Genomic DNA, 18050 nt, shown 5'->3' with positions numbered 1-18050 from the left:
TGTTTTGGCGTGTATGAGGTGGTGGTTAGTGCATGAGATGTTTATTATGAAAGTCCCTTGGATTATGGTGTGGGGGCGGGAGTGGGCAGGAGCTGAATGGAGGATGGGCTGAGGTCACTGTGTGACAGCCATCAAGGTCGTCTCACTTTGGGTGGAAATAGCCAGGTGGTTACTCTCCATGCTGATCAGTCCCTGGATGTGGGCCACCTGGAAAGGGAGTGGACTTGGAAAAGAATTTCCTTGCAGAAGAAAAGATTCCCAAAGGCTGTCTTCTGGTAGCACTGCCAGGAGCTGGGCCAGTAAGAGTTTCCCTAAAGAGCCTGAGTTGGTAGTCTCTATGCCCACCACAATCCTGGGAGTTCAAACATATTAAATGCCTAACAAGGATTGATGAATTTGTTGCTCATAGCAACCTTACAAGGGTATTTTGTTTGTTTGTTTGTTTCATTATGTTTCTGTTTTTAGGTGAGTAAAATAGGCAGGTGAGAATAAGTAACTTGCCCATGGTCACATGGCTTGGAAGTGGTAGGGTCCAGGCTTGAACCCTATTTATCTAAGCTTGTATGTCATCTAATACAGTGAGAGCTACAACAAGGTACAGAGAGCAGTTAATATCCTGAAAAACAGATGATCAAATTAGATAGTTAAGAATAACATCCTTGAGAAACAAAAATGCAAAATATAGCATGTTGCAAGAGAGAGAAAGAGAGCAGGTGTTCGAATCAAATGACCTGAGTTTAATTCCACCAGCAGAGCAGAGAGTCATGTTACATAGTATCACAAGGTAAACCTTGTTTCTGCATTGCCTGCTGGAGGGGTTCAGAGGACCTGTGAGGACTGCCAAGAATGGGACTCAGACTGAGCTTTGCAAGTAGCACTGCAGGAGGAAGAACTAGCAAGAATGGTCAGAGAGAGAAGGAACAATGACTCGATTTTCTAAGGGTCTTGTCATCCCATATGCTCTCTATCTCATGGAGCCACGCACAGCCTCAATTTTAGTAGCCTCGATTTTTAGATGAGAAGAGTAAGATTCCAAAGAATTACGAGAGGTGCCTTCCATTGGTATAATTCATCAGTGGTGGCACCGGGATTTGATCCCAACTGTGAAGGATCATAAAGCCCACACTCTAATCACAATGTCATCTTGGTGCCCATTACATGCCTGTCCATACTTGTCTGTTATGGAACGCAGCAGGAGATGGATGGCAAATCCAGTGTTTAGTTGGGGGTGGGGGGTGTCTCTCTTCTTGTTCAAGTAGTATTTCCAGGTGTGTTTGGAGTCGGCATAATTTAAACAAGGTCTGTTCAAAAGGATTCCTTCTTTTCAGTTCCGTTTCCTTCTCCAGGTTTTTGGCCTGTGCTCCCATCTCTGAATGTTCCCTGGACCTATCTTTCCCCTTGTAACTCTACAAATGTATTTGCCCTCTGTGATCAGCACAGGAAAGCTTATCCACCAGCCTCTGGAGGCCTCACTCTTCACCACAACTCAACATATGCTGTTAGCAGAACAGGCACTGGCCTGGTCCTACAATGCACATTCACTGATGTGAGCCAACATCCAACTGGGAGAAAACTAAACACAAATCCAAGTGTGCAGTGCCAGGAGTGGAGAAGTAGGGTGGGATTAGGGGACAGTTAATCTCATGATTCTGAAAACTCAGGTGCCTAACTCAGTGGTGTAGTGAGCACAGGGACAACATTGAAGCACAAAATACTAAGTAATCATAGAACACCACAACAACATGGCAACAATAGCAATAGTAATATTGTAATTTGGATCAGATGATTAATTAGTTTTTTCCGACAACCTAGATCCTGGCATCTTCCCCCGCTTCCCGTCTCTCTTCTGCTGTGGCCAAAGAGGGGCTTCAGTGGAAATAAGGAGAACATCACAGCAAACCCATCTGTGGCTTCCTGATCCCCATGTCCATGGGAGGTCCTTTCAGGACCTGCAGCCACCACTCAGGCAGCACATAAGGGTGCTTTTAGCCTCAGTTGAAGGTTAACACAGATGGCATCTAGTGTGCATCCCTAATTCTATAACATAGTGAATCCCCAAGTACCCAAAGCCATACTGTCATATTTTGAGGATGATGTGGGTGATGTCATGCCAGCTTCCCTGTCTCGGAGCACAGGAGCAGTATCAAGCATCAGAGTTTTGCATTCACATGTCTGGATCCCCGTGTGCTCTGTCAGGCAGGGCTGCTACTCTGTCTCTCTGTCTCGATATTAAATGACCCCCGGGTTTTTTTTTTAAAGATTTATTTATTTATGCATACAAGAACTGGGGTACAGTCCAGACATGTGGGGGGTGAGAGGATTCACCAGAGACAGAGTGGGGAACAGAACAGGTAGATCCACTGAGATACATTGCTGAGGGGAGCAGCAGACCAGACAGGAGAGGTGTGCTGCACCATGTGGGTAGCTCCCTGGCTGGGGATCGAACTTGTGCTGCAATGGCTGCAGATAGCTTCATAGGTTGCGTTATAACCCCTTGCGCCACCAGGGAGGCCCTGTCTGATTTTTTCTTTTTTTTTTCTTTTAAGATTTATTTATTTATTTTTTGCATGGAAGGACTGGACTATAGGCCATGGGTGGGGGCGGGCAGTGAGAGGATTCGCAAGAGACAGAGTGGGGAGCAGAAAAGGCAGATCTACTTAAATACACTCCTGAGGGGAGGAATGGGCAAGACAGGAGAGGTCTGCTGAGCCATGTGAGTCAGCTCCCTGGCCAGGACTTGAACTGAGGCCATGGTGGTGTCCTGTTTGGTAGGCTCTTGTGGTGGAAGCACTGAGACTTAACCCCTAGGCCACCAGGGAGGCCCCAGCCTCTGTCTTGTTTCTCATGCACTTGGGGAAGGCATGTGGGTGGGGATGTGAAGCTCCTAAAGCTGGAGGTGGTAAGCAAAAAGCTCAGCTGATGGATAGCTCATACTTTAAATTAAATATACAAAATAAGGCAAATACTGGAAAATGGAATGCAGTCAAATGCCTGTAGTGAAGAGGTTGAAATAGTGTCTTTCTCAATCTTTGGTAGTACCTTCTCTCAAAGGTAGACTGTCTTTAAGCTTCGGACAGCGTAACAATCAAAGCTAAGGTTGACCTAAAAAGTGGCTTTAAAGGTGGGTGTGTACCCAAAGCAGTGATAGTGAAGGCAAATATAAACAGCTGGGACTACATCAAATTAAAGAGCTTTTGCACAGCAAAAGAGTCAATAACAAAAAGAAAGAGAAACCCCACTGACTGAGAGAACATTTTTGCACACAATACTAATGATAAAGGACTGATCACAAAAATCTGCTAAGAGCTGATGAGACTCAACACAAACAAAGAAAATAATCCAGTCAAAAAATGGGCAGAAGAGCTAAAAAGAAACTTCTCTGAAGAGGAAATGCAAATGGCCAACAGGCATATGAAAAAATGTTCAACATCACTTGTAATCAGGGAAATGCAAATTAGAACTACCATGAGATACCATCTTACACCAGTGAGAATGGCACATATTAAAAAAACTAGCAACAACAAATGTTGGCGAGGTTGTGGAGAAAAAGGAACTCTTCTGCACTGTTGGTGGGAGTGCAAACTGGTCCAACCACTATGGAGAGCTGTGTGGAGATTTCTGGACCTACTAAACATAGAGCTTCCATATGATCCAGCAATTCCACTCCTAGGTATTTACCCAAAGGACACAGAAACATCAATTCCAAAGAGCACCTGCACCCCTATGTTTATAGCAGCACTATTCACAATAGCTAAGCTTTGGAAATAACCCAAATGCTCAAAAATAGATGACTGGATCAAGAAGATGTGGTACATATACACCATGGAATATTACTCAGCATTCAAAAAAGATAAACACATGCAATTTGCAGCAACATGGATGGCGCTGGAAGGGATCATGCTCAGCGAAATAAGCCAGAAAGAAAAAGAAAAATACCGGATGGTCTCACTCATAGCAGGAATCTAGAAAACTTAAATAAGGGACCAGGAAAATGAATAACTATAAGAAAGTGAAAATCAAAATTAACAAACAACTATGAACCAGAGACACTCTATGGGTGGTGGGGGGGGCGGGGAGGGGAGAGATTGGGGTTCAAAATAAGGGGATTACAATTGTATGGGGAATATAAAAATAAAATTTATTTAAAAAAATAAATAAATAAACATGGGTGTGTACATTGAAAGAGTCTCTATCAAGAAATAATCAGGTCCTTAATTTGGTATGCCCTCTTTGACAAATATAAGAATAATAGTTTTAGGGTTTTCTTTGGACCATGGTTTCCCTTCTTTGCCACTATCATCTAAACTTAAAACCTTTTCCCTAAGTTCTGAGTGGAAATCACTGATTAGGCTAACTGCTGATGTGTGAGTAAAATTATTCTGTTTACCATGTAGGGGTTTGCTAATTGCAATGAAAAACATGAGTTCCCTGGCACATTCTCCTTTGTCTGTGAAACAGTATGTTTGCCATGACCAGGGAGGATGTATGGGCAGAAAGGGCCCAATCCCGTTATGGTACCATCATTGGACTAATTTCTGTGCTTTCCTCTTGTTCAGTTTTCTTCTTGAAATGATCTATCAGGAAGTCTCTGTATTCTGCAAAGCTATTACCATGCAGTTAAAAACAAATGCCACTGTGAAAATGGACTCCCTGCAGAAAAGTGTCCCTCTCATCCATTTAAAGAACATTTATTAAGCACCTACATTTTGCTAAGGTGCTTGGTGCTGAGAACAGAAATAGACCTATTCTCAATAAATTAGCAAAGAGGAAGTGTCCTGTACTGCAGTAGGGCCATAGATTGTGGTAAGATTGTAGAAAGGAAGGATCAAATTCTGAGCAGGTGCAGAGGAGGCAGGAACTACTTATGTCTAGCAAACTAGGAGACTACCCCGGGAATTAACATCTGAGCTGGGTATTAAAGATGAGTTTTGGAATCTGATCTGCAGAGGAAGACATTTCAGATAAGAGAAACAGCCTGGCATGAAGCACAGAAACAGCATGGGACAAAGCAAATGTAAATGTCTGTCTGTAGAGGTCAGTAATGATCATTGCATCTGAATGGGGACTTTTGAATCATCTAGTCCAACAGCTTATTTTACAGGTGAGGAAACCCAAGGCAGGATAGCAAACCTGACTTCTCTGGAATCTGATGCCTATAGTCCTTTTCATGCTAGCTCTCTCTGCTCTGTAGATTTGTACCTACCATACTTTGGACATATTGAAATGATGGAGTTATTTACATCTTACATCATTGTGCATCATGCTCGCTTTTATTCCTCTTGCCAAGTCTACAAATAGCATTCTCTTGGCTCTTGCACTTCAATCATCCATCAATCCACTAGTCAATCAATCAGTATATCAAAGATGTATGTAGAAACTATTGCATCCGGTACTCTATATGCTATTTATTTCATTTGCTCTTTCGAACTCCCTTTCTTTGTGTTACTCATCCTCAAAATCATTTATTTTTATTGATTTAAAATGTAAAAATCTAAGATTCTATTAATCAAGCATTTCAACATGCCTAGAAGCACAGGTATTTCAAGCTGAAAAGACACTGCCATTTAGTTTGGTATGCTGTTTATGTGTCTGTCTCAGTTTGTACATTTCCAAGAAATTATTTTTAGGACTCCCCAGTATCATTAGTTTGTGTTAATTAAGTTGGGGATGATGAAGATTCATTTCTGACAGACCTTTGCTTCTTTCAGAGGGAGGTCACATGAGCCCTATTTTGAAATCTGGGAACTTTGCCCATGGTCACCTGCAGCCCTGGATGTTGAGGCATTCCCTGTTTCTCCCCCTTGCTGGCCCCTGTGATCTCAGCCTCACTCTCACTCAGCCCCTCTGCCCCATTGGTTACCAGGTTGTCCAGCTGCAGACCTGGCCTCTCCTCTCTGAGCCCCTCAGTGGCACAGGTTGATTGAATACACAATAAAGTCAGAGTGAATAACTGCGTCTGTGAGTTGTCAGAAAAACAGTCTGTGGAATAAAATGCACACATTGCCAAAGGGTGGGGGAGGTTAGAAAGCAGGGTGTCTTGACAGAGAGAGAAAAGTGTTGGAATTAATTCATAAACGTGTTGGATGAAAATTAGCAGATGAAGATTTGCAAGGGGAGAAAAGGGAAGAGACAGACAGATGGAGAGGGGGAGGGAGAAGCTGGAAAATAGAGCAGAAGACACAGCTTTATTTCACAGTCTTGCTCTACTCTTGGCTGCAGCAGCCTGTGCTTTTGCAGGGATCCCGCCTGCCTTCATTCTTGGTTCTCCTCTTAACCTCCGCCATCCACAACCTCTGCTCCTGGACTCACCCCACACTCCCACTGCCACCACAACAGTTGTGCTTTTAACACACGTGGGATTCCCTACTTCTTGGTAAGGGGATGTTCTCTATTCTATAAGCACCAAACTTCTGATATACCTCTGGTGGGAGGAAAGGAGTGGACTTTAGAGGGACATCTTGATTCCTGGTGCTCTGGTCTTATCCATGTCACCCCCTTGATCCACAATCTTCCTTCTACCTGTAAAATTAGGATTTGGGGGCAAGCTAACTAGGATTATTCATAGAAGCCATTTATATTAGAATCTGGAGTGCTATGTGTGTTCATTAAGCATTATTACTATTATTACTATTATTGTTATTAGCAGCCGTAGAAGTAGTACATTCTGATGTTCTCTACCTAGTAGTTAGGATTTTCTGATAAAGGCGAGCTGATCTGAGCTGTGACTTTAAACTCAGTGTCAGAGCCAAGACAAACATTCACATCCCTATTTCCATCCCTTAATTGATAGTTGGAGCTTTGCCACATGACAGTGAGTCTGTTGGATATTTCATTCTGGAACATAATGCAGACAATCACCCAATTTCAGTTTGGAGGAACAATTGAGATCACTATGTGTGATTTGAGATAGGACCATGTTCATTCCTTCCCTCTATGACAAGGATTTACCCTCAAGTACCTTCTCCCAGTTTCCTTCGCCCTCCCTAGATTTCAAATCTGTGCCTGTGTGTACTCTTTCTGTAAGGAGATTCTGATTTTTTCCAAGGTAGATCTAGATAGATTAAAGTTCGGTGGACTCTTATCACTCATACAGTTAGTTTGGGGATTCTTTGCAGTCCATTTTCTTTCTCATTCTCGACAAAAACCTATACCTTGTTTCTCACCAGGCAGCATGCTGTGGAACCTCTTCCGCCACTCAGGAAAGGGAGCAACAAATTGCACTTTGGATAAAATTCATTCACTCCATGCAACCACTTACTCCAAGTGCTTTGCAATTTGAAATTTGAAAAATCTAATTGGACTTTGTCTTTGAGAAAAATCTCATTAGTCTGCCAAGGTAAAACTATTTGGTGAGAAGGTAGAAGGACTTTTCCTTTCTTTTTCTATGAAGTTCCTAAAGGAGTAGGATTAAAGGATTAAAATGATTTTAATCCTTTTAGGAAGGTTATCTCCAGGAAAAATTGAGATTTGAGAGTTGATCTTTTGTGTCAACTTGATAGACAAGCCAGATATTTGGTCAAACATTATTCTAGATGTATCTGTGAAGGCAATTTTAAATATGAGATTATCATTTAAATTAGTGGAATTTGAGTAAAGCAGATTAACCTTTATGATGTGAGTGGGCCTCATCTAATCAGTTGAAGATTTTAATAGAAAAAGACTAACCTCCCCTTGAAAAAGAAATTTTGTGAGTAGAATACCTTTATATTGGAACTGCAGTATTAACTTCTCCCTGAGTCTTCAGCCTGTGTCCTGCTCCACAGACTTTGGGCTTGCCAGCCTCAAAGTCTCAGGAGCCAATTCCTTAAAATAAATCTCTTTCTGTCTCTCTCTGTTTCTCTCTCTTGTCTCCCCTCCTCCCTCTCTCCCTTCCCCCTCCTTTCTCTATACACATTCATATATACATTCACATATGCATGCCCTATATTTTATTTATGCATTTATATTATCATACATTTTTATTACTATATATTATACTACTATATCCTGTAAAATGTCTACTATATTTATATTGCTTATTAGTCATGTGGTACAGCCCACTCCTTTCCCACCTTGAGGGGCTTCTCACAATAGTGTGGAGCAACACCAGTAATATATGGGACTAGAAATACAAACTAAACTGAAGTACTCTAATTTTTGTCCTTCACCTCAAGCTAAACTTCTGCCAATAAAATGTTGTCCAGTGTCCAAAAAAAAGACAGATATTTTTGATTATTTAATGTGAATCTTGAATAGCTATGATATCTGTGAACTTGGAAGGCATAAACTGGAGGTATATCACTATTTTAATGAAGATATAATTCACAAATAACATATTAGCGTCAGGTATACAAACTGATTTGATGTTTGCATATATTGCAAAATGATCACCACAATAAAATCTAGTTTAACATTCGTCACCACACATATTTATGATTTTTTTTCACTATACAGTTGCACATTTTGCCTTGTGATGGAAACTTTTAAGACCTACTCTCTTAGCAACTTTTAAATATATACTACAAAATTATCAATGACAGTCACCATGCTATTCATTATATCCCCTTGACTTATTTATGTTGTAAGTGGAAGTTTCTACTTTTTAACCATTCTTCTCCCATTTCATCATCCCCCCCCCCAACTCTGGCAACCACCAATTTGTTCTCTGCATCCATGAGCTCATTTATTTATTTATTTAAGAGTCCACATTTAAGTGATATCAAATGGTATTGCCTTTCTCTGTCTGAACTTCAGTTCGAATAATGCCCTATTTTTTAATGATTGAATAACAATTTATTGGAAAATCTGTTATGCACCAGGAACTGTTATGAGCTGGTGATAAATCAGAAAACCATGAAGAGAGGGGTAAGACTGAGCATTTTCTACTTTGAGTTCCTAGAGATGGCCAGGAATAATTCCTCCATGCATTGGCTTTTTAGTCTAACCTCAGTGATGCCTTCCTAACAGAGGTGTTGAGGGGTTATCTGAGGTGGTATCTGTGATTGAGCATCCTTCTGTCTGGCACACGAGGGAGAGGATGGTGATGATGACAGCCACAGTGATCACTGCCATTAATTTTTAAGTGTTGTTTGGTCTGTTCCTAAGTGGGTCCAAAGATGGAAATTCTGGCCAGAAACAACTCATCCTTGCATGTTTATTAATCATTAACCACACACAGAACATTGTGATCAGCACAATCAGACCTATGGTACCTTCCAGGAATTCTTAATCTTCACACACCATAAATAAATATTCAAGTCTCTCACGTTGAAGATGAAACAAAGTAAAACAATATAGTCTATATCGGGCCCAATTCTCTGCCCTTTCTCCTCTCTTGCTCTTTCATAATGGAGCTTGGGGCACATTTGCTTTCTCCATTCTTTGGATGCCATCATTCCACTTACCTTCTGCAGCTGCCCAGGAGTGAAACCACTTCTGCCAGAGTCTCTAGAGTCACCAGTATCCTCCACGGTGCTGGGCACAACTTGGATGCCCTTTCTTCATTTCCTGAATGCCTGGTATCTGACACTGTTAACCACTCTCTAAACAGTCTCCTGCTTGACTTCTGTGAGGTCACTGATTCCTGCTTTGCCTTCTATTTTTTTGGCCACTTTTGCAGAATCCTTCATGAGTTCTTCCACTCACCCGTTACATGTTGATGTTGCCCAGAATTTGCATTTAATGCTTTATTCCTTCTCAGTCTACTGCTTTAACTGAGTGACTTCATTAGTATTCAGCACTTCAGGTCCTACTTACACAAAGAGAGTTCCAAAATCTATAACTGTAAACATCATCTCTTTCTTAGGCTCATAACCTAAATATCCAAATACCAGCAGTGATCTTTACTTTGGTGTCTCACCAATGCCTCATGTTCAATACTGGTCATTCATCACCTTGCACTCAGGATCAACTCTCCTTGTTGTTTCTCTGTGATGGGTAACATCATCCATTCAGTTGCCAACATCAGAAACCAGTTGGCAGTGTACAGCCACCCAGCCTTTAGAAGTGAACTTAGGAGTCACTTCCTTCAAGCAGCTTTCTAGGAATCTTAATCTAATTTAGATGGTGCAATGCTCAGAGGCATTGGACCTATTTTAGGTGGCATTCTTGCCTATTTTAACTTTATTTTTTTTAAGATTTATTTTATTTATGCATACATGAACTGGGGTACAAGCCAGAGGTGTGAGGGGTGAGAGGATTCACCAGAGACAGAGTGGGGAACAGAACAGGTAGATCCACTGAGATACACTGCTGAGAGGAGCAGTGGGTGAGTCAGGAGACGTCTGCTGTGTCATGTGGGTAGCTCCCTGGCCGGGGAACAAACTTGTGCTGCAGTGGCTGCAGATAGCTTCATAGGTTGTGTCTTAACCCCTTACGCTACCAGGGAGGCCCGTATTTTAACTTTAAATCTTATTATGTTGTACTGAATCCATTATGTGGTTTATTTGCCCTTACAGGGCTATGAACTCCTGTGGGCAGTGAACATATTCTTTGTAGCATGTTCTTTGTATCCCCAGTTCTAGCACAATGAGTAGATAGGCAAAGGATGTTGGTCCAAAAAAAAAAAAAAAAGGAAGAAAGGAATGAATAAATTAGTCAACAGGATAAATAAATGATAGTTTTAAAAGTTTGGCAAATAAGATTGCAAGTAACCAATATATAATGTGAAAGCCAAGTTCAAGTTTGGCTTCCTAAGTATGAGAGAGATCAGATTAATTTTATCAGGATGAAGTACACAGATGAAGTAGTAGTAGAACACCTGTTTTTTGAGCATTTACTATCTGCCAAATCCCCTGTGGGTATCTCACATACAACCTGTTCAATTCTTTAAAAAAAACAAAGGGATAAAGTTTCCAGACTAACCAGTGGAGAAACTTGGGCTCAAAGGAAACCCATCTGCTGCCCAAGACCCCCAGCTCCTAGTAGCTGGTCCAGATTTAGAGCTATATTGTCAATCTCTGAAGGGGGTTCTGTGCTCCAAACCCTGGTGCGCTGGGAGGTAAGAGCCATCTCCTACCCAGTGTGGCCTTTCAACTAGAAGCTATAGTGAGACTCAATAGGGGTAAAACGGAAACAACTCCTGCTGAGCATTTAAGAAACTGATGTTATGATTTGTAGATCTCGATATAATTTTTTTTTGTTTTTTGATTTATAGAACTATATGAGGAGTGACTATAAAGTGATGAGTTGATTTTATTGTCTGGCTTGTGGAAATTAGTCCCTTTATATAAGACTCCAGACTTTCTGAAAGAAAATGTTTGGATACAGTGGATGCCTTGTAATATCCCAGATTGAGGGGTTGGAGGGCCAGGGAGGAAGTAAGAGTATAGTAAGGGGAATGTGGCTGGAGCCTCTCATCAGCTTCTGTGACATTCCATTGATTTTAGAGCATGGGCACGAGTTCTCTCATGCAGCAATTATTTGCTGTTTTTTTTCCAATTTTTTAAATTTATTTTTCATTATGAAATATTTCAAACATACTTAAAAGTATAGAAATTAAGTAACTGGGCCTCCCCTGGTGGCACGCGGTTAAGCACTGGGCTGCGAAGCTGCCTGCAGCCTCTTCAGTGCCGGTTCGATCCCCGGCCACCGGCGAGGGTCCCACATGGCACGCAGACCTCTCCTGCCGTGCCCACTGCTGCTCCCCTCAGCAGTGTATTTCATCAGTCTGTCTGTTCTCTTCCCCGCTCTGGCTCTGGTGAATCCTCTCATCCTCCTGCACTTTTGACTGTACCCAGTGCTAGTATAAATAAATAAATAAATAAATCTTTTTATAAAAAGAAATTAAGTAACTTTTAGTAAAATCAAATTATACTTAACTGTAGGGCCTCCCCCGTGGCACAGCGGGTTGAGCACAGCACTGTGAAGCTGTCTGCAGCCTCTGCAGCACAGGTTCGATTCCCAGACATCCAGGGAGATACCCACATGGCATGCAGACCTCTCCTGTCTTGCCTGCTGCTCCCCTCAGCAGTGTTCTTGGTCCATCTGCCTGTTCTGCTCCCTGCTCTGTCTCTGGTGAATCCTCTCACCCTCCTGTGCCTCTGGCCTGTACCCCAGTTCTTGTATAAATAAATAACTGTTTTAAAAATTATACTTAACTGTAATTTCTCACACTTTTTACTGAATACTATTTTTGTTTTACTTAATTAATATATATTTTACATCATTGTTCATTTTCATGCAATGTTTGCTTTTTCCTCTCAGGTGTAGTCCCCATAAAATTCCTACCACCAATTCACCTGTGCACCATCGCCATAGTCCCTTGTGCTCGTCCCTCTCCTGTTTCTATCCCACCTCCTCCCCTGCAGAATGTCTCTGATTTATAGTTGCTCGTTAATTTTTATTTATTTATTATTATTTTTTTTCCTGATCCTTAATTTGTTTTCCCTATATTCCTCCTGTAAGTGAAACCATTAGATATTTTAACTGTTCCTTCTGGCTTATTTTGCAGAGCACAATCCCTATTTGCTGGTGTTTTTATGTTGCACCCGATTGTAGTCCAGAGCAGAAGAATCATGGAAGAGCAAGACACACACATATACAATCACTTTGAAAGAGTGTAGGATAATGGGGTTGATAACTGGCTTCTCTATCTATTGGTAGTTCATAAATCTCATATATCTTTTCACAATGCAAGTCTAGCATGCCTTATCTTTTTCTGTTGACAAGTTTATTTTAGTGCTTTGTATTGTAACTTTTGTTACAGTAAAAGTCCTTTGGTTTTTTGTTGTTGTTGTTGTATTGTTGTTGGGTTTCTTTTCTTTCTTTCTTTTTTTTTTTTTTTGGTTGGTCAATTTCAGTTATTTTCACATAGAAGAAAAGAGGGATTGAGGTTTCACCATCACTGATTGCTACCATGAGCCCCCACGTGAGTTCTCTGTCTGAATTTTCACAGCAATCCCATGAAGTAGCTCTTATTTACCCTGTTTATTACAAGATACACCCAGAGATGATAGGCAATATGCCCAAGATGACAGAACTTGTAAGTGGCAGAGCTGGGATACACAGCATGAATTTGATTCATGCCCAATAGCAGTTCTTTTTACTAGGTCAAACCAATGAGGCCTGAATTAGAAAGTAGGTGGAGTGGCCTACGATGGGAAAAGATTGAGATCCAAATGACCTGAATTCTGGATTCATGTTAGCAATTGACTAGAAGACCCAAGCTATGAAGGGACAAGGAGAAATGAAGTGGCTTGTTCAGGTTTAGCGCTGATCATGTAGCAACTGTTACATGGTCTTGCTTTGGGCTTACAGAAGATGATATTTGTGTCTCCTCCATAGTTTTGTGTTCTGGAATGTGTTGCCAATTTTTGGAACCTTCTGAAGTCTGAAAGTTTGAGGCTCAGTTGATTCTTACTTTTCTGTCCACCAGCAAGCATTTTTGGTTTACTGTGCCTCCAAATCCAGAGGACCCCAAGAGAGAGCCAACTCCTTTGGGCTGAGCCACATTGCCTTCTCAGTCATTCCACCCCATGGGGTCCTCACAGATTTAGGTGGGTTTCTGACATATAAATATGCATTATATATGGGGTTCTTACTTTATGTTTCTTCCTAATGCACACACAGAACAGCTGGGTACAATCTTCTCTCAGATAAACACAAGCTGTACATTTTCTTTATTTATGAATAACACACAGCTTGAAATTGCTTTTACAACTGGATACAAATTTCATTAGATAAATTCAGACATTTCAGTTGGATCCAGAATTACCAGGGTCCAGAATTACCAAGTCACCCTTGCTATGTCAGTCCCTCCATTATAAAATGAAACCTTGTTAATAACCAATTTTGATCTTAGGTGACTTCTAATTTTCATCATCTCTTATTATTAGGTAGTTATTGTCATGACTGTTATCTTACATATCTTAAAGCAAAATCTTGAGGACATGTCAAGTTGCCCACAAGCCATATAAAATTGTTGAGAGAGATATTACTTGGTACTGTCACACAGCTGAAGTGTTGAAAGTCAGTATCTAAAGAGCCCACTTCAGAACCAAAATTCTTAATCATCACTTGTCTGTCCTCATATAATTAACTTCATAGATGATGTCACATATCCAAGAGACATTTTTCTGGGCTCTCCCATCATTTTACTCAAGCCAGTATTTCATAGTATACTACCATGAGAAACTACCTAAGTCTTTGTTCATTGTGAACCTCACCCCTTTTTCTCTCTTATTTCAATTTGGTTTGACCTTCTATTATATGAGTGGTTTTTAGCAATGTCTTCCAAATGAATAAAATCTCCCCCACAACACTATAGATGTAGATTGTCATGAAGATCAGAATCTGCATTTATTTTTCCAATCATTAGCCCTTGAGTTTAACTTATTCACTCGCAAATATTGAAATAGGAGGCAAACTTAGAGAAGAGAATAGACCCAGGTCTTGTTTCTAGAACTCCAGAGACCTATGATTGGAGGGAGCAGACTTTGAGAAAAGCAGATACTTGGTATAGTCCTTTCCCAAGAGCAGGATTTATTACACATTGTTGAGAATACATATTGCCTTACTTTCTGCTATCTCTGTCTCCCTTCTTTGCCTGTCCCAGCTATTGTTTACCCACCTGGAATCTCATGCTCTTTCCTTTCTGTTCTTCTGCAATAATTCTTCCCATCTTGAGTAGCTTGTCATGAATTGATTTGGATTAAGCAACTGCCCCATTTGCATGTCCTGAGAAGCATTGAGGCCAGTATCAGTAGGAGCCACAAAGAGTTAGCTACAGCCTGACTTCCACAGCAGTTTAACCCAACTCCGTTGCTGCTGTCCCCAGCATTCAAAACACAAACTCTGTAACTGAAGAAAACCATAAGCACATTCTCATCAGCTGTACATAGGTTAAATCATTAAGGGAAATCCTTTCTAGTTGGTGATAATGGACAAGAGCATCTCAGGGCTGGGAGGATTTCTGTGCATACAGGAAGCCCAGGTCTGCACTCAAGTCTTCAGGAAACATGCATGTCATGAAAACCAGTGGGTATCCCCAAATAAATAATGTGTCTGCTTTCTGAGTCCTCTGCCTTGCCTCTTGCATCACTGCTTTGCTCAGCCTGAAGCCCAAAATGAATGGGATGCGTCCTCTGTCCTACTCCTGCCTTTGTTAATGTGTGCTTTCTGGAAAGTAGCTGATACATATTTCCACTCTATTAAAAACATATACAACATACACAACATGACTAGTGACATGTTGTTCTTTCTTTTCCATTATGATGCTCTAAATTAAAACCCTTAGACCTAAAATGGTATGTGGGCTACCAATTTACAATAAGGGGTTAGGTTGGGGTAGTATTTATTTGTGCTCAGTCCCTCATAACTGAGAGCAGGAAGTGTGTTTATAGCCTTCAGTAACTGAGGTAATAAATGATAAGTGTTTACTGCTTATATTTTGAATTAAATTTCGTGGTAACAAGTGTTCAGAGCCCAGTCTAATCTAACAAAAGGATGTGAGAAAGCCTGCAGTAAAGCAAAGACACATGGCAACCACTTAATGATGATGCAAGGGTAACAACCACTCAAAACAGGGGTGCTTTTTGCCGGGGAAATGGAAAAAACAAACACATAAATGTCATGACCGGCTCCAGGAAAGCTTGAGCTCACAAGTGGGTTAAGAAGTGAAATAAATTAACCCATTCACCACCACTTGGCCCCCTACCCAAAGCGAAGCCTGGCCTGTAAGAATGCCCCTGGAAAGCCCCCTCCCAATTCAGTGATGGCGACGAGTCCTGTCATGATCATAAAGCCATAGTTGGAATTCATGAAAATCAGTCCTAATACTTTCTAGGACCCCCCCTGTGTTTTCCCTAGATCTTCCTTTTTTGCAAGAGCAAACTTGGTTAACAAGCATGGACCAGGATAGGGACTCCTTGCACATTGTGCCATAGGAAAGGATTCAGATCTGCCAGTTTGAGAGCCCAAAAGAGTGGAGGGCCATGAGGATTTCAAGGCGGGTCGTGGGGAAGCACAGTCTATCTTTTTGCAAAGGCTCAGCATTGCTCTGCCCAATACTGGAGGCAGCAGAACCATGGACTCGCACACAGTTGCAGCTCCCGGCTTGGAAAACATAGTTCAGTTCTCCAAGGCGGGTTTGGCAACTTCTGCTCCAGCGGCAGGGAGGGGAGGTTGCGAGTGTCAATTTTCAATTTGCTGCTTTCCTCAGACCGCCCCCACTTCCGACCCCCCGCCAGCGAGCCACTAAGAGGGGTGCAGCCTTCTCTCGGCTGCGTGGGGTGTCAGGGGGAGAGCGGCTCGGGGGGAGCTGCCGCCTCACCGCCGCCCGGCGCCCAGCCCACGCGGGAGGGTCTGGCGCGGCGGGGTTAAGGTGGACTCCGGTGCCCTCGCGCCCGCCCGCCCGCCGGGATGAGCGCAGTCCTCGCGCTCGGCTCGCTCGGCGCCGGCACGGGAGAAAGTGGCGGTCAGTGATGGAGCTGCTGCCATGACAACCCCGGCGGTCGGGGCCCGCGCGCGTCGGGGCTGCTCCCGGGAAGCAGGCGGCTCGGAGGCCGGGGGCGGCCGCTGAGCGTGGCGTCCGCGCGTCCCCGCGTCCCGTGCCGCGTCCCCGGAGGAGGCGGGGGCGCCGTCCGCGCTGCTCCCCGAGCTCCCAGAGCCTGCGCCGGGCGGCGCTCCGCGGCTGGCGATCGCGGGCCGGGCTGGCCGCCAGTCGCCCCCGGGCTGCGGGCGAGGACGTGCCCGGCCGCGGAGGATCCTCGGGCTGAGCCGGCGGCGGGTGCCCGCGGAGGAACTTTTTTGCGCCTTTGGGGGCCGGCTCTGAGACTTGAGCTGGCGTCTAAATCTATCTGTCCATAGGTGTGAGCTAATAAAACATTTTCTCCTTGAAGCAGCCGCTTCTGATGCATCTCCTTTATGTCCGAGACACTTGCCTCGCTTCTTTGGGTTATAAACTTTTGATGCCAGACCTCTGCTGAACGTGCCCAACTGAATCTTAAAGTAGCATCTTGAAGAGAGAGGCAGAGAAAGAGCCATCTGTGACCTTCATCCCTGCACCTTCCTTCTTCCTCTCCCTTCCCGGCTGCCTCCCTGCTCCCCAGGGGAGCGTCCAGGAAGCGCTTTTTGGATGCAGGAGGGGGCATCTGGTGGTGCTAGACTGGAAAGCTGAGGCAGGAGCTGAGGAAGGATCTTTAGACTCCGGAGAGCCTGGACTCCTTTCTTCTTCCCCTTCCCTGCTTCTGGCTAGCTCCGTCCCTTTCCTCTGCCCGCACCACTTCCTGAGACCCGCTGGAGAGTGGGGCGGGGGACCTGGACCGCGCCGCTCCGGAGTTCTGGGAAGTTGTGGCTGTCGAGGATGGGGGTCTGTGGGTACCTGTTCCTGCCCTGGAAGTGCCTCGTGGTCGTGTCTCTCAGGCTGCTGTTCCTTGTACCCACAGGAGTGCCGGTGCGCAGCGGAGATGCCACCTTCCCCAAAGCTATGGACAACGTGACGGTCCGGCAGGGGGAGAGCGCCACCCTCAGGTAGGGAGCTATACTTCAGTGGGGGACTGAGCCCCTAGGATGGGCTTACAGGGGTAGGGGCCATGGGGTAGAGAACTGACTTGCTTTCTTGGGAGAGGACGGGAACCTCCCAGAGGGCTTTTGCAGGCACAAGAGGTGCCGCTTGCTTACTGTGGCAACTGGCAACCCATTCTCCTGGACAGGTTTGTCATTTGCTTCGGTTTTTTGGGTTCAGGATCTTGCAAGTGAACCCTGAATCCTTGTTTGGGACTCTGTGTGTCTGAGGCCATGGCATAGCTGGGTGGACTTTTGGCATAGCACCAAGAGGAGAACCTGAGATGGACGGAGTTGAAATATGGGGCGGGGTGGGAGTGGATAACCTGGTGGCTCTCTCACAGGCCAGAAAGGTCTGTGATGAGGCAGAGATAATCCTCAAGATGGGCTGTCTCACCCCTGTTCTAGAGATACCTATAATGTCAGATTCTGGAATTGCTAAGGCTGGGCCATGGCCCTTTATGAGTCTGCTCAAGATGCAGCCATCCCTGTCATCAGTGTGGTGCTCCTGGGGCCCCTATTATAAATTATGAGGGCAGTTTCATCTTTGCAGGCTGGGACCAAGGAGA

General features: G+C 43.5%; 1 protein-coding gene across 3 annotated transcripts in view; it reads left to right on the top strand.

The window, feature by feature from the left end:
• The window catches only part of OPCML (opioid binding protein/cell adhesion molecule like), a 1065334-nt gene that overhangs the window by 546593 nt on the left and 500691 nt on the right, over positions 1–18050 (top strand). Inside the window, exon 2 of one of the 3 annotated variants that reach the window (XM_054693220.1) lies at positions 17364–17448. In XM_054693220.1, coding sequence (XP_054549195.1) covers positions 17364–17448 — 85 coding nt within the window. Of the gene's footprint in view, positions 1–16773; positions 17449–18050 lie in introns of those variants that run through there. The other 2 variants (XM_054693218.1, XM_054693219.1) reach the window with 2 other exon arrangements.

Source organism: Talpa occidentalis, unplaced genomic scaffold (genome assembly GCF_014898055.3).
Source record: "Talpa occidentalis isolate TD23 unplaced genomic scaffold, MPIMG_talOcc4v2.1 talOcc4.12, whole genome shotgun sequence".
In the NCBI taxonomy this organism is placed as follows: domain Eukaryota; kingdom Metazoa; phylum Chordata; class Mammalia; order Eulipotyphla; family Talpidae; genus Talpa; species Talpa occidentalis.
Note: the sequence above shows the minus strand (reverse complement) of the source record. Positions and strands in the feature narration are given on the sequence as shown.